At 43.1% G+C, this 15,931-nt stretch overlaps 2 protein-coding genes across 2 annotated transcripts in view; one reads left to right on the top strand and one right to left on the bottom strand.

Moving 5' to 3' along the window:
- Positions 1-15,931, top strand: part of LOC147737348 (uncharacterized) — a 935,485-nt gene that overhangs the window by 664,151 nt on the left and 255,403 nt on the right. The window lies entirely within an intron of this gene.
- On the bottom strand, positions 1,829-3,651 carry LOC147737349 (uncharacterized). The gene is made up of 2 exons (XM_086925694.1): positions 2,774-3,651; positions 1,829-2,689 (listed from the first exon to the last, which is right to left on the bottom strand). Exons 1-2 carry the CDS (start codon positions 3,201-3,203, stop codon positions 2,049-2,051), a joined length of 1,071 nt encoding a protein of 356 aa, XP_086781820.1. The 5' UTR covers positions 3,204-3,651; the 3' UTR covers positions 1,829-2,048.

Raw genomic sequence — 15,931 nt, 5'->3', positions numbered from 1 at the left:
CTCCAAACTGCGTCTGATTACGCCGGAGCGCTGTCCAACTATGCTGAGCTATGTCAATATCACCCATTAGGACATAGAGAAGAAAAACAATTTATATAAATTGCAGTACAACAAAGGGTAGTATTCAAAATGTGAACCTTTTCATAAATCTCATGCTTGAATTAACCTATAACACATTCATATAGGTAGGTTAATCCGTCACGCATGTTAACAGGAAAAGGTGTTGAGGGTATTGTGGACAGATACGAGCACTTATCAAGACTTTGGGCGCCATGTTGCAGGAATTCTGCTCATGCACAGAACTATGCGCAGGAAACCAGGACCTCAGTGTATTGTGGTGTACCAAAAATCCACCTCAGTGCCCAGAACCCCTATCCGACTAGCAACAGTGTCTCATTCATTCTCCGTACTACAGCGAAGCTACCAATGAACAAGCGACTTTGGGACCTCTCAGGAATAGTGGGAATCAAGAACACTCTTTTGTTTTTATTCTCATAAATGTCCACAACGTGAGCAATCAGAGACACGGTATAGTTTAAAATGTTTATTTCAACTACGTGCTCTAAGATGCAGTATATTTGCTAACATAAGTAAAAAGATGCATAAAATCAATACAATCAACATTGTTACAATTCCATAAAATACAGAGGGAGAAATCATATTATAATGATAGTGGAACCAGATCTATAGCGCCTTGTGTACCATACTCCCCTTGCTAGGTGCTAGGTATTATAATAATAGAAGATCTCTAGGTTAAAACCGGGAACCCCATACCTCCAAAGTCAGGTGAAGTGAATCGCACCCCAGATCAGCAGAGCTCTTTGTTGATTGAAAGGTTTTTCCCAAGTGCTAGACTCATGCATGCAGTGCAATATTAAAAGCACCTGAGTTTCAGAAATGAGCAGCTGTGTTCGTGTTGTGTTTAGAGCGTGGGCCGATCAACCTGCATCAACAGCATACATTGTTATTTTAACCTCGAACACTTTGTGCAGACTTGAGGTCGCAGTGTGAGTCTGGAGATGTGAAAAACAGATCGTTCTCATGTGAAGGAAAAGCAAGCAGTTTGTCTTTATAAAAACAGAGATGTAGTGTTGTGTGCAAAAGCAGCAAAATGGCGTTTTCGCAACTAACTCACTTATGCTAATATAGTAATGTGTGCAGGCAGAATCATATTCATCCCTACACTTTTACAGGTAGCATGAACAGGAACACTTGGATGTTTTTCTTTGCAACTCTTCATCGCCAAATAAAAACCATCAGTGCTTCTTTTCTTTTATTTCACATTGTGCTAGTCTCCCATTGGATTTCCTGTTATATCACATTTTTTTTCTATCTGTACCGAAGTGAACAATCACTGGGAACAGACACTTTTATTATTCTACAAATCTTTGGTTTTCTTCATTTCTTCTAGTCGACTCTTCATTCATCTGGTATTTGAATAACACACATAATTATATATTTGTTCCTGTAATTCCTTCATCTCACAATAACGGCACTGTTCTGCTCCTGTATATGTCCTCAGATGAGTCAATCTTATTGTTAATGTTCTTAAGTTCTTTTTAAATTCACTGCATTTCTAGGATTATTTCTAAGTGAGTTAAATGAAGGTGTGTGTTCGCTGAGGCTATTTAGGATCAGAAATTGACAAAAGCTCGTCACACTTTTAGTGCAATTGTAAGGTTTACCCCAGGTGTGTTCGCAATCGACAAAATCACTTCTGACATTCATTGCAATGCTCTTTTTTACTCTGTGTGTGTTAGTTGATGTATCCGTAGTTTAATAACTGACAGAAGATATTCACACATTCACTGCACCTGAAAGGATTTTTCTCTGTGAGCATTAACTGATGAATCCTTAATGCGAAAGATTTCCTAAAGGTACTTCTACACTCACTACAGTTGTACGGTATTTACAGAGTGTGTGTAAGCTGATGTCTATATAGGCTTGATAATTGACTACATTTATTCACACATTCATTGCACTTGAAGGCTTTTCTTCTGCGTGTGTTCGCTGATGCCTGTTTAGGAGTGATAATGGACTACAGCTTTTCAAGCATTCATGGCATTTAAAAGATGTGTTTCTCCTTTGTGAGCTCGCTGATGATTTCTTAATGCTGAAGAGTAAATAAAACTACTGCCACATTCATTGCAATGGTATGGTTTTTCCCCAGTGTGTATTCGCTGATGTCTCTGGAGGTTTGTAATGTGATTGAAGCTCTTTACACATTCAGTGCAATGGTATGGTTTTTCCCCTGTGTGTATTCTCTGATGTGTTTGGAGGTTTGAAATGCGACTGAAGCTCTTTACACATTCACTGCAATGGTATGGTTTTTCCCCTGTGTGTATTCTCTGATGTGTTTGGAGGTTTGAAATGCGACTGAAGCTCTTTACACATTCAGTGCAATGGTATGGTTTTTCCCCTGTGTGTATTCTCTGATGTGTTTGGAGGTTTGAAATGCGACTGAAGCTCTTTACACATTCACTGCAATGGTATGGTTTTTCCCCTGTGTGTATTCTCTGATGTGTTTGGAGGTTTGAAATGCGACTGAAGCTCTTTACACATTCCTTGCAATGGTATTTTTTTTCCCCTGTGTGTGTTCGCTGATGTGTTTGGAGTTCTGCTAATGTACTGAAACTCTTGGCACATTCACGGCAATGGTATGGTTTTTCCCCTGTGTGTATTTTCTGATGTACGTGTAGCTGTGAAATCTGATTGAAGTTCTTTGCACATTCACTGCAATGGTATGGTTTTTCCCCTGTGTGTATTGTCTGATGTACGTGTAGCTGTGAAATCTGATTGAAGTTCTTTGCACATTCACTGCAATGGTAGGGTTTTTCCCCTGTGTGTATTCTCTGATGTCTGTGGAGGTTTGAAATGTGATTGAAGCTCTTTGCACATTCCTTGCAATGGTATGGTTTTTCCCCTGTGTGTGTTCGCTGATGTGTTTGGAGTTCTGCTAACGTACTGAAACTCTTGGCACATTCACTGCAATGGTATGGTTTTTCCCCTGTGTGTATAATCTGATGTGTTTGGAGTTTTGCTAACGTACTGAAACTCTTCACACATTCACTGCAATGGTATGGTTTTTCCCCTGTTTGTATTTGCTGATGCTCTTTTATGGTTTCTAATTGGCTAAAGTTCTTGACATATTCAGTGGAATTGCACGATTTTTCTCCTGACCGTGTTTCCTGAAGGGTCAGCATAGTTAATAAACTACATGCATTATTTTCACATTCCCTGTATGTGTGTGATATTGTGGACGCTTGATTTCCGATTTAACAATAAAATACAAGACTCACTAAATACCTGCCACATTCATAATATCAGTAAGGCTTCCTTGTGGGTGATTGCATCTTTAGATTGGATAATGGCTTCGCATGCTTGCGGGTAAAGCTTAATCTTTGTTCCGGTAGGTGCAAATTGGGACAATACTCTGTACTTCAGAGAGCAGATCTCCGCTTTCTTTTAGCCTTCAGTTGTTAGGCTCCACTTTGTTGTGCTTTTCCCTGGTGCCTGTGGTTTGGCTAGAAAGAGTTAACAATACACCTAGAGCAGTGAATGCTGGTCTGGTGCCAGTTTAGATAGCGAAGCACTGCTCTAGCCATATCATGATGGTGAAGCGACTCGTAATGTGTCCAGCTACTCCAAAGAGTGTCCCGGGGCAAAGCACAGGTCAGAAAAGAAAGTAAATCAGTTTGTTTCAAACATGGACAAAAAGCCTAGTTTTAAACCTTTTTTAAAAATTATCATATTGCTAACAGCTGAAAGGGGATTTTTTTCCAAGCTATGGATCCCAAATAGACACGAGACCTTCCTCCAACTCTCATACCAGCCTCATGATCAAAGCTGGTGTTGGACGCTTGTTTATACAGCAGGTGATTTGTCAGTTTTGTTGCCTTAATTTTGTAGAGGTCATTTCTTCGTCTTGGGGTGTCGAGGTGCAGAGTTCAGACTCGTACACTCACTGAATTGCCTTTGACTGCGTCTTCCTGGATCTGTCCTCTGCCTCTGATTGCTCTGATGTTTTTGGAGCTCCTTATTTTTGATATTTTTTTCAGGTTTGATGTGTTATCTTCATTATTCATAATCAATCCGTGCCTTTAAGTCCTATTTTCTATCGGATGCAAAGAAATGCAATATTACTAAATGCAAATGTAAAGAATGTGAATACACAATATTTAACCAGCTGGATAAGACATCTCTTCTCTACCATATTTGAAATTTAGTAAGGAACATTTTACCATACATGGATATTTCATTAAAACTGTGGTTGAACATGTCACATTGTATTTACTTCTGAAAAGGCAGTGATTTACCATTATTGACAGAGTAACTTACTAAAGAAAGGGCAGCCACAGAGAACTCGTGCTACAGGTAGAGTTTTACGTAGATATACATGGACAAGATTTCATTTAAACAGAACAGATTGTGGAAAAAGAGAGGAATCAGGAAGCGCTGCTGTTAATTTAGTTTCAGGAAGTATCTACCAAAGATAGCTCTTCAGGAAGTATATAACAAAGGTAACTCTTCAGGAAGTATTTAACCAAGGTAACTTGGAAGTGTATAACAAAGGTAACTCTTTAGGAAGTGTCTAACAAAGGTAACTCTTTAGGAAGTATACATGACAAAGGTAACTTTTTAGGAAGTATATATGACAACGGTAACTCCAGACACCGTCTTCCACAATGCTTTCATGTTCACACTGGATCAGCTCAAATGCCAACTCCCGCCTTTACCTTGTAGCTCATTATGGGGCTTACTATGAGTGCGACGGCCCTCATGATCGCCGCACTCACGGTGGCGGTCCAACTGCCACCATCCTGGCGGTCTGACCGCCATATTATGAGTGTGGTGGTGGGACCCCCACGAGGCCACCACCCCGCCAGGATCAAGGATCCCGCTGTGGAGGCGGTCTGCAAACACCCTGAATATGTTGGCAGTGCGGATTCCGACATCGCCGATCATATTACGGTCTGCATATCCACCGCCCTTTTCATGTCGGGAACCCCACCATGAAAAGGATAAAGGACATGCAGGTAAGGGGGCCCCCGAATCTGCTCCTGGGGTTGCATGCGGGGGGCACATGCTGTGCCAACCCATGGAATTTCACCCTTGTTCCTGCACAGTGTGGCATGCATGACATGGCGCAGGAACGTGCTGCAGGCACTCTTAAGGTGGTGGTATGCTGTTTAGGCTCTCCAATGAGCCTAATACAGCCGCCGCGAGACCGCTGCTGCACCGCCCACCCACCCTGGATTTAGGCCATAATCCGGTAGCGGGCTCTCAATGGGCGTGGCAGTCTGACTGGTACCGCCGCTGTGGTAGTGCGATTGGAAGACCGCCACACTTGTATTAAGGCCCCAAGTCACCTTCAACACATTTTACAGCCCTCCTGGCTCAAGCATTTCTGGATCCTTCTAACCTGGAAGACTGGAGCATTATCCTGAGTTGAGGTGGAGTTTCTATCAGCGTAATATATATCCATCTCCCTTGAACTATTGACTGATTCTGAACTGAATGACAACTTAAAAAGTGAGTCTTTGGTTCTTCCTAAAGTAGGTAAAGTTAAGATCCTGTTGTATTTCAATCAGCAGCTCCTTCCAGGGTTTTCTGTAAAACAGAATGAGGGGCTGATTGCAAAGGCCCGTCTTTATATTGTGCACACAGATAACGCAAAGAAATATTAAATCATGTCATTTATTATTCAACAATATCAGTCATTTATTCCTTATAGAGAATTCATCACAACTAATAAATTATCTGAAATATCAAGCATCCAACAGATGTGTGCATATTAATAATTGCTTTCCATGTTCCTGTTTTCCATGATATTTAACTTATTGTTGTCTGTCTGAAGGCCACGATGCTACTTTGTGACTCAACAGGGCTTTGGTAGAGCGGGAGGAGGTGTCTGTTGTCCACAGGTGAAGTCACATTCCTCCATTCCCATATTTCTTTTATCCAGGTGTACCTCATTCCATGTCCTTCAGCTCCCTACTCCCCTCTGTTTGTGTACTCACTCTACACACTTGAAGCATGCACACAGCAGACGTCAGATAATAGTCATAGCCTGATAGTGCAGAGGCCATGGTTGGTAGTATGGTGATCACAAGCTTCGTTTCAGAAGGTTATCTGGGAGGTCCAAACAGAGGAGGCGCACAGGCGGGTGCTTATGAGGTACAAACAGAGGAGGAGCACAGGTAGGTGCTTATGAGGTATAAACAGAAGGTGTACAGGTAGGTACTTAGGAAGTACAAACAGAGGAGGAGCTCAGGTAGGTGCTAATGAGGTATAGACAGAGGAGATGCACAGGTAGGTACTTATGAGGTACAAACAGAGGAGGCGCACAGGTAGATGCTTATGAGGTACAAACAGAGGAGGTGCACAGGTTGGTGCTTATGAGGTATAAAGAGAGGAGGTGCACTGGCAGGTGCTCTTAAGGTATAAACAGAGGAGATGCAGAGGTAGGTGCCTATGAGGTATAAACAGAGGAGGTGCATAGGTAGGGGCTTATGATGTACAGAGGAGGCACACAGGGAGGTGGGTGTACCCCTCTGCGTCTGCTTCCATCTGTACTAGGCGGTGTATTGGTGTCTACTGGATCCTATTCCTGCGACCTCACGTGGACCCTTGCTGCGTGGATGTCACAACATTGACCCCTTAGTTCAGGGGAGCAGAGCCTCAGGAAACACAACACCTGGAGGCCGTCTGCCTCGAGGGAGAGATCCAGGTGAGGGTTCCTTGTTTAGGACTAACTGCTGTCAGCTCATTGACACCTTTAGGCATTTGTTTGCGCTCTATAAATCCTTTTTATTTCATATAACGTTAGAGAGACATCAAGATGAACAGGAAAATGGAAAAGTGAAGAGGGTGAAGGAGGAACACCAGGAGAACACCAGGCATAAACAAGCTATTGAAGGCAAGAACAGATAATGAGGAACAGAAATGGGGGCAGTGACAAAAATGTCAGTCTTGTTGGCTACAATAAAGCACTTAAAAGCATTGTGAGAAAGTGAGGATATGCAAACTGAGCTCTCTTTGTGTTGTTGCATTTATTACAATCATTTCAGTTGTCGTTATTATTATTGTTAATGTATAACTATTATTGCATACACTAGGTCTCACAAGAAGAATCAAAGCTCTAAGTGGTTCTCTACTCCTGGATACCACTGAAGGCTTCCAGGAGCACACAACAAACCATGCTCTGAGACATGCCCCGGTGTGAGCAACACTCTTGGATAAACTGTAACAAAAGCAATGCAAGCACTGTATAAATGCTAGCGCGGTACAGTATCTTGCAGGCACTGAAGGATGCATGGCTCAGCAGTCTGTCAGCAAAAACCCTAAAGAGGCATGCATGACTCAGCAATCAGAGCAGAAATATATCTGAAGGATGCATGGCTCAGCAGTCTGTCTTCAAAAACCCTAAAGAGGCATGCATGACTCAGCAATCAGAGCACAAATACATTTGAAGAATGCATGGCTCAGCAGTCCGTCTGCAAAAACCCTAAAGAGGCATGCATGACTCAGCAATCAGAGCACAAATACATTTGAAGAATGCATGGCTCAGCAGTCCGTCTGCAAAAAACCCTAAAGAGGCATGAATGACTCAGCAATCAGAGCACAAATAAATCTGAAGTATGCATGGCTCAGCAGGGTCCACTATCACACTGTTGTGACGCATGAAGGCAGCAGGATTCTTGCATGAAGTTATGCTGTTCTATAACTCACTCTTTAATCAGAGCAGAAATATATCTGAAGGATGCATGGCTCAGCAGTCTGTCTTCAAAAACCCTAAAGAGGCATGCATGACTCAGCAATCAGAGCAAAAATAAATTTGAAGAATGCATGGCTCAGCAGTCCGTCTGCAAAAACCCTAAAAAGGCATGCAGGACTCAGCAATCAGAGCACAAATAAATCTGAAGAATGATTGGCTCAGCAAGGTCCACTATCACACTGTTGTGACGCATGCAGGCAGCAGGATTCTTGCATGAAGTTATGCTGTTCTATAACTCACTCTTTAACTTGTTATCATCCATGCTCCTGGTTATTTGTTCAGGGTCTAATGTAGTATAGGCCTCTAATCTTGTTTTGCCTGAAGATCCAATGTCTCTCATTTAATATCTCTGCTCTGCCCATAGACGGTACTGCTGTCGCACATCCTAAGTTCTTACATTCGGGGAGGGAGGTAGGGAGGGGATGTGGGGGACAAGGGAGAGAAGGGGGGAGAGGGGTGGGGATGGATTGAAAATGGGGTTGTATACTGCACTGGTTTTTTCCTTCTGCTTTGTTTTCTGTTTCTTTTACGTTGCGAAAGATAACCCTTCGAATTGTAGTCTCATACCGTGCAAGGACTGGTATACAGAGGGCGGCTCTCTCAGCGACCACAACTCTTTAGATTGTTAAAACCAATTCCCTAGCTGAAAATCTCAATGTAGTCTCATTGAATGTCAAGGGTCTCAACTACCCAGTGAAAAGACGGAAGGTTTTTGAATACCTATCTAAATCAAAAGGGGATATCATCCTACTCCAAGAGACTAAGCTCTCAGAGGAGGACATAAGCTTTATAAACCTCAACTGGATCTCCCACACACTCTGCTCCTCGACAAACCACAAGAAGGGAGGATTGATCACCATAATCTCAAAAAAATTGACCCTATCTGTTACCTCACACACACACGACACAGATGCAAGACTATTAATTACCCACCTGTTAATGGACGAAGATCCCATTCATGTAGTAAACATATACGGTCCTAACTCTAATGCCCCAGACTTTTGGGAATCAGTCTCCCTACCCATAGAGAACATCCCACAAGATGAACTCCTAATTGTAGGCGGCGATTTCAATCTCCCAATGGACCCTTTATTAGATCGACAATCAAAATGCATGTTCCAACCTTCTCGCTCCCACAAGTCACTCACTTGCATGTGCACCAAATTCCTACTAAAGGATTCTTGGCGTCTCCAACATCCTGATGGGAGGGACTATACCTTCTACTCAGCCCCACATAATACATACTCCAGAATTGACTATATTTTAATCTCTAGCCCTTTCACTCACCTCATCGAGGAAACAGACATCGCTCCAAAGCTGATCTCTGACCACTCCTGCATTAGCGCCAAACTTGCGTGCTCCCATTCGATTTTACCCCCAAAACACTGGTGATTTAATGAGGAAATTCTATTGGACCCTGAAAGCAAACAACAAATAGAAAATGCCATAAAGGAATACATCTCACTGAATGATTCCCCTGATATGAACACCTCCACAGTCTGGGACGCCCTGAAAGCCACAATTAGAGGGGTGATTATTGGCATTAGAGCAAGGACCAATAATAAACTTAATGTAGATCTAGACAAGCATGAAAAAGACATCAAGATCCTAGAAACCACCCACTCGACTGACCTTGATAACAAACTGGTTTTAGAGCAACTGATCAATAAGAAGTACGAATATAACACTATTGCAAGCAGACGAGCCGGTGTTTGGGTTAATAAGTTCAAAGCCATGAAACTATGTGAAGGGAATAGAGCTGGAAAACTTCTGGCCTCCTACCTCAAACACAGACAAAAATTACTCACTATTTCATCAATCAAAGACTCCGCTAACAATACACACACCAAACAAGAAACAATTGTAGACACCTTTAAGACATTTTATGAAGACCTCTACAAGAACAAGATGTCATTCGACCCGGTCGCTTGCACTAATTACCTAGATGCCCAGAACCTCCCCAAACTCTCTGATGAAGATAGTTCTACAATAGGGTCCCCCATCAAAGACACGGAAATCCTGGCTTCTATTAAATCACTTAAAAGCAACAAAGCCCCCGGTCCGGATGGGTTTTCTGCAAGCTTCTACAAAGCATTTGATAAGTCGCTCTCCTCCATGTTCTTAAAACTTTTTAACTCGCTTGCCTCCTCTGGCAGTGCTTCGGAATCAATGGGCGAAGCCACTATAATTGTTATCCAGCAGGAGGGTAAAGGCACCCTTCTAACTAAAAACTTTAAGCCCATTTTGCTTACAAATCTGGACTGCAAAATGTATGCGAAAATTCTAGCGAGTAGACTTAATGCCATTCTCCCCAAATTAATCAGTAACTCCCAGGTGGGATTTTTAAAACATTGTATGTCCAATGACAACACAAAACTATTATGCCATATCCTTTAGAAAGCCAAAATAATACCCACCCCAATTTTGGCCATAACCCTTGACGCTGAAAAAGCGTTCGATAGAGTATCTCGGTCCTTCTTACATCACTGCATGAAAGCCTTTAATTTAGGCTTTAATTTAGGGAATTCCTACATCAATATGGTAATGGCCCTTTATTCTTCACCGTCTGCTAGAATCGCCATCAATGGCTCCCTTTTGGACTCATTTCGTTTACAACAGGGCACCAGGCAAGGCTGCCCCCTCTCTCCAGCCCTGTTTCTCCTGGCCCTAGAACCGCTCATATCAGGCATAAAACAAAATAAAGAAATAGCGGGAGTGAGCTTCGGGGACACACAGGTGAAACTAGCTGCATACGCCGACGACATTCTAGTGGCGACAGAGAATCCAGAGACCTCCATCAAATCTCTCATGACTACCATAGAAAGATACTCGCTACACTCTGGGTACAAATTGAACCGTGACAAGTCAGAGGTTAAGCTCCTAAACGTTTATGGTACCAGAGAAATGCTGGGTGCCTCAGGCCTCACATGGAAAACTGGTTTTATTAAATACCTGGGAATCGAATTTGGCATCTCCCTTCTCAAAACACTTCATCACAATGAATCCATCACTCTAGACAAAATTAAATCACAACTGGATGACTGGTCCCCCCATTTTATAACTTGATGGGGAAGGGTCGAAGCCATTAAAATGATGATCTCCCCTTTAGTTAATTATCTCATTACAATGCTCCCTCTCACCTTGTCCCAGTACTTCCATCACAAATTAGATACTCTACTTTCTAAATTCCTATGGAAAGGGAAAAAGGCTAGAATTAGCCTAAAAAAGCTACGCATCGACAAACCCTTGGGTGGGGTCAATCTAGCGGATTTTAAACTATACCAGATTGCCTTCCTTACCAAACAAGGCTCTTACTGGCTCGCGCCACCAGCTGAATACATTCCTGGATGGCTAAACGTTGAGAAAGCCCTTTTCAAAAATCTTGCTCCAGCGTCCATTCTTACTGCTAAAATGAATACGGCCGGTTGCTCAATATCCATTTTTAAAAATACAAGACTTGACCTCCTAAAAATTTATAAACTCCTGACTAACCACATAAGGTGCTCTGACTGGGAGTCGCTATGGCACAGTCACTTAATAATGTACAAAGGGAAACCACTACACAATTAGATCTGGATTAATAAAAGGTATATTTTTCCCACACCAACTGTTTAGTAATTCTTACCCATTCTCTTTTAAAGAACTCCAAACCAAATATGATCTAGAAGCAATAGAATTTTACAACTTTTGGAATATTAAAACAGCAAACTCCAAAGCAAAACTGTCCAAAAAGCCGCCCTCCCTCCCAAGCTCCCTAGCTGCCTTCAATAGGTTGGGCCACCACGTCTCCAGGCTTTACAAAATCCTACGGCCACAGCATTCCAATCTCAATAAAGACCTTCGGCAGTTCTGGGAATCATACTCTTCGGTACCAATTTCAGAAGTGGAGTGGTCTAAAACCTGGGAATCAACCATGAGACACAAAGTAAGTCCTACACTCTTCCAGACGAAGTTTTGGCTTCTCCACAAAGCTTTTTGGACAACGGTGCGTCTCTTTTCACACAATATTAGAGACAATGCCACATGCTGGAACTGCAATGAGAAAGATGGTGACCTTGAACACCTTTTACTAAGCTGTGTCTGTGTTACAGCCTTCTGGGACAAAGTCTTTGCATTCATTGCAAAAGTTTTCTCCTTCTCCCCCACCAAAGAGTTTTCTACCTTAGTGCTGGGCTCTACCAGAGCTGATTCGCTCTCAGATGATGACAGGGCCTTAATTGAACTTTTGTTCACCGTTGCTGTGAAGATAATTCTGAACAACTGGAAGGAGACGCGTAAAGCCTCCTTTAAATGTTGGCTAAACTGGATCACCAAGCTGAGAGGTGCTAATAATATCTCTCTCCAAAATACCCCATGGCACCCTCCTCATAGACAAATATGGATTTCCCTCGACAATTATTTTAGCGTACCTAAACCCCCATGATTTTTCACCACACTTCCCAGCCTTCATGCCCATATGACCGCATATACTTACCACCAAGCCTACTCTGTAACGTACTTGTCTGCTTCAGGTAATCTTCCCAGGGAACGTTGAAGTCTGTCTTACCAGCGTCCATCACCCTTGTGTAGATACTATATATGATGTTTATGACTGTTACTATGCTGCTTCCATTTATTGCTTTATTTTTGTCTTAGTCTTAATTTACTCTGATTTTCTGTGATTGTCACTACCAATACAGATATTTTTCCATTCATTTACTTATTGTCCCTTATGCTTTTTTATTGTATGTTTTTGTTTTGGAAACTACCAATAAACATTTGTGAAATAAAAAAAACAAAAAACAAATATACTCTATGTAGGAAGAATGAGAGGCGATTTCTGTGCGTGCATGCACAAACTTATGGTATGCAAATGTTGTGCACAGCTCTTCTGTGTGCACACAACTGCGCTGTAGAGGATACAAACACAGCAAGCATAGCTTAACAGTCTTGTGCACCACTGTGCTGCATTGGATCCATACAAGATGTGTGTGGGGGGTGTGGTCTGGTGTGTGTGTGTGACTGGCACACGGGTTGAAAGCAGGATAGCGCAAGTGTGCACAATTGTACTGTGTTGTAGTGTGCACAACTGCATTGTACAGCACACCAGGTAGGAGTTAACAGTGTGCAGAACTGCACCATACAGGAAGCATGAAAGGCGTAACTGTTTATACTCCGCAGCACAGCAGTCTATATAAAGCATATATGGTACTAAAGTGTGTGTACAATTGTACTGTGTAAAAAAGAAAGCATGGCTCAGATGTATGCAAACATTATTTTCACACTAAGCATTCAAGGCCTAACACTATCAAATCAAATGATAGAATATTTATTAAGCGCACATATCACTCGAAAGTCTCAAGGCGCTGGTGGATAACTCTGAGAAGAACTTGATTTGGTGCAGTTAGATGTCAAACAGCAATGTATTTAAATTCCTACGAAAACAGTTATGATCACTTGTGGTGCGTAGATATAAGAACAGTTTGTTCCAAAGAGACGGAGCAAGGAACGAGAAAGATTTCCCTCCACATGTGGTGGTACGGATTCTGGGAGCTGAGAGGAGTGCTTGGTTGCTGGGTCTCAAAGTTCTACCAGGTTGATACCAGCTTACCTTTTTGGTCCACAAATCTGGACCTTTTACGTACATATTCATATGCGTCATGCAAAGAATCTTAAAGCGTATACGTTTTCTTAGAGGCAGCCAGTGTAAACGCTTCAAACTGGGTGTCGATGGAGATCTTGGTGGAAGATTAAGTACCAGCCTTGCTGCTGTGTTCTGCAGAACCTGCCTCCTTGAGAGAAGGTTTTCATTGGTAGAAGTTAGCAGGGCATTCCCATAGTCAATACGACTAATAATTAGTCCCTGGACTAGTGGTTTTCTTGCCTCCGTCGGAATCCACTTGAAACTTTGCGCAGGCTACGCATGAGCCAACTCTCTTATTAACATGGTCTTTCATTGACAGTGTGTTGTCCATTTGAAAGCCCAGATTTTGTTGGAGTAGGACAAAGGCCAAGGCTTGAGAGCCACCAATCAGGTGACCAATGCTCATAAGCCTTGCCATAGAGCATTATCTCGGTTTTTCCTCCATTCTACTGCAAGCGGTTGGTGCACATCCACTTATCAATATGAGACATGCAATCTTTGAAACAGGACTTGGTTTCCAATGGGTCTGGACCAAGAGTGACCAGGATCTGAGTGTCGTCAGCATACAACACAACATCAAAGCCATAGGATATAATCTCTTTGTCCAGAGGGGTCATATAAAGGTTAAAGAGTGTGGGTCCCAAGATAGAGCCCTGTGGTACTCCCATCCTGACGGATCTACTACAGGGGCTGGTATTTCCTACTTGTACTATCGTAGTTCGATCGGTTAGATAGTTTTTGAGCCACTGTAAAGCCTTTCCCCTGACACCAATCTCCCAAAGCTGATGATCAAGAATGCTGTGGGAGATGGTGTTGAACGCTGCAGATAAGTCTAGCAGAACGAGGATAGATGACTGTCCATTTTCTAGTGCCAGCCTGATATTATCAGAGACCTCCAGAAGAGCTATTTCGGTACTGTGGGCTTCCCTAAAGCCAGCTTGTGAGGGGTCAAGCAATCCATGCTTTCAAGATGGACAACGAGCTGTTTATTAACCAGTGATTCAAGCATCTTACTGAAATGAGGGAGCAACGATATAGGACGATAGTTGGAAAGAAGTTTTGGATCTGCAGTAGATTTTTTTAATATATTCCTGACTCTGGCAGTTTTCCATATTTTGGGAAATTCTGATACAGACAATGATTTGTTGAATAGATTGGTGAGGCAGCCTAAGAGAGCTGGAGCTACAGTTGGAAAAAGGTCGGTGGCAAAGGGTCTGCAGGCGAACCAGATTTAACTTTTATGAAACCTTTAGTCACTTCTTCAGAGCTACACTGGGTGAATTCTTCCAAAATATGAGAGGGATCAAAGGCAGTTACTGAAAAATTTCCTGTGTCATTGCTAATATCTTGTGCAGGGAAGGAATTATGAATAGCCATGATCTTATCATCAAAAAATTGAAAGAGAGTCTATCCAGTCATGAGAGGTAGAAATAAATCCCTCGGGTGACCTAGTGCGCTCCCAAATGGACATTTTAAATGCTTTCCAGCAATACTACACCGTGATTTATTGCACCCCGACACATCTTAGACAGGAGGCGATAAGCCACTTTCCAGGCCCGTTGCCGATCCCACACATCACGGAAGCAGACAAAACCACACTGGAAGCCAAAATATCGGCTGCAGACGTCTCCTGCGCGATCCGTGCGTTGGCCCGGAACAAGGCACCGGGACTGGATGGTTTACCTCTTGAATACTATAGTACCTTCTCCACCCTATTGGTCCCTTGTCTGACGGAAACGTTTGCGGATGCAGTCGAGAGGAGGGAGCTGCCAAACTCTCTTTGCGAATCTGTCATAGTGACGTTTCTCAAACCACACCAAGACCCACAACAATTGTCTTCCTACCACCCCATCACACTCCTCTCTGCCGACTGTAAAATATTGGGGAAAATTCTGACAGATAGATATGAACAAATTCTACGACCCCTGGTCCATCTGGATCAGTGGGGGTTCGTCCCCGGCAGGAACACGTCCCAAAACATAAGGCGGATGTTTCATGTCCAGGATCAAGTGGGAGACATGTACCATCACGCGGCCTGTATAATTCTCGATCTTAAAAAGGCCTTTGATACTCTCACGTGGCCTTACCTCTTTGCCACCCTGCGACAGGCAGGAATAGGTCCAACTCTTCTGCAGTACACGCGGCTCCTTTACACCAACCTCACATCTCTTGTCAGACTAGGCTGATACGTCCCCATTCCGGGTGGAGAGGGGTACAAGGCAGGGCTGTCCCCTGTCACCCCTGATCTTCGCCATGGCAGTGGAGCCCCTGGCGATACATTTGCGTCGGGAGAGGCCCACATGGGGCATTCCCATAGCGGACACAGTCCACTGCGTTTCCCTATACGCGGACAACCTCCTCCTGTCCATCTGAGATATAACTGCGGACCTTTCACCCATATGGACAGCCTTGACGGAGTTCGCGGAGGAATCTGAACTCAAGGTAAACACAATTTACCCATTGCCCCCGTCCGTTGAACCACGGGAGATACGAGTGGATACGCAGTCTGCCCTGGAGCATGAGCACTCCCC

The sequence above is a fragment of the Lissotriton vulgaris genome, chromosome 1_1 (assembly GCF_964263255.1).
Source record: "Lissotriton vulgaris chromosome 1_1, aLisVul1.2, whole genome shotgun sequence".
NCBI classification, from domain to species: Eukaryota; Metazoa; Chordata; class Amphibia; order Caudata; family Salamandridae; genus Lissotriton; species Lissotriton vulgaris.
Note: the sequence above shows the minus strand (reverse complement) of the source record. Positions and strands in the feature narration are given on the sequence as shown.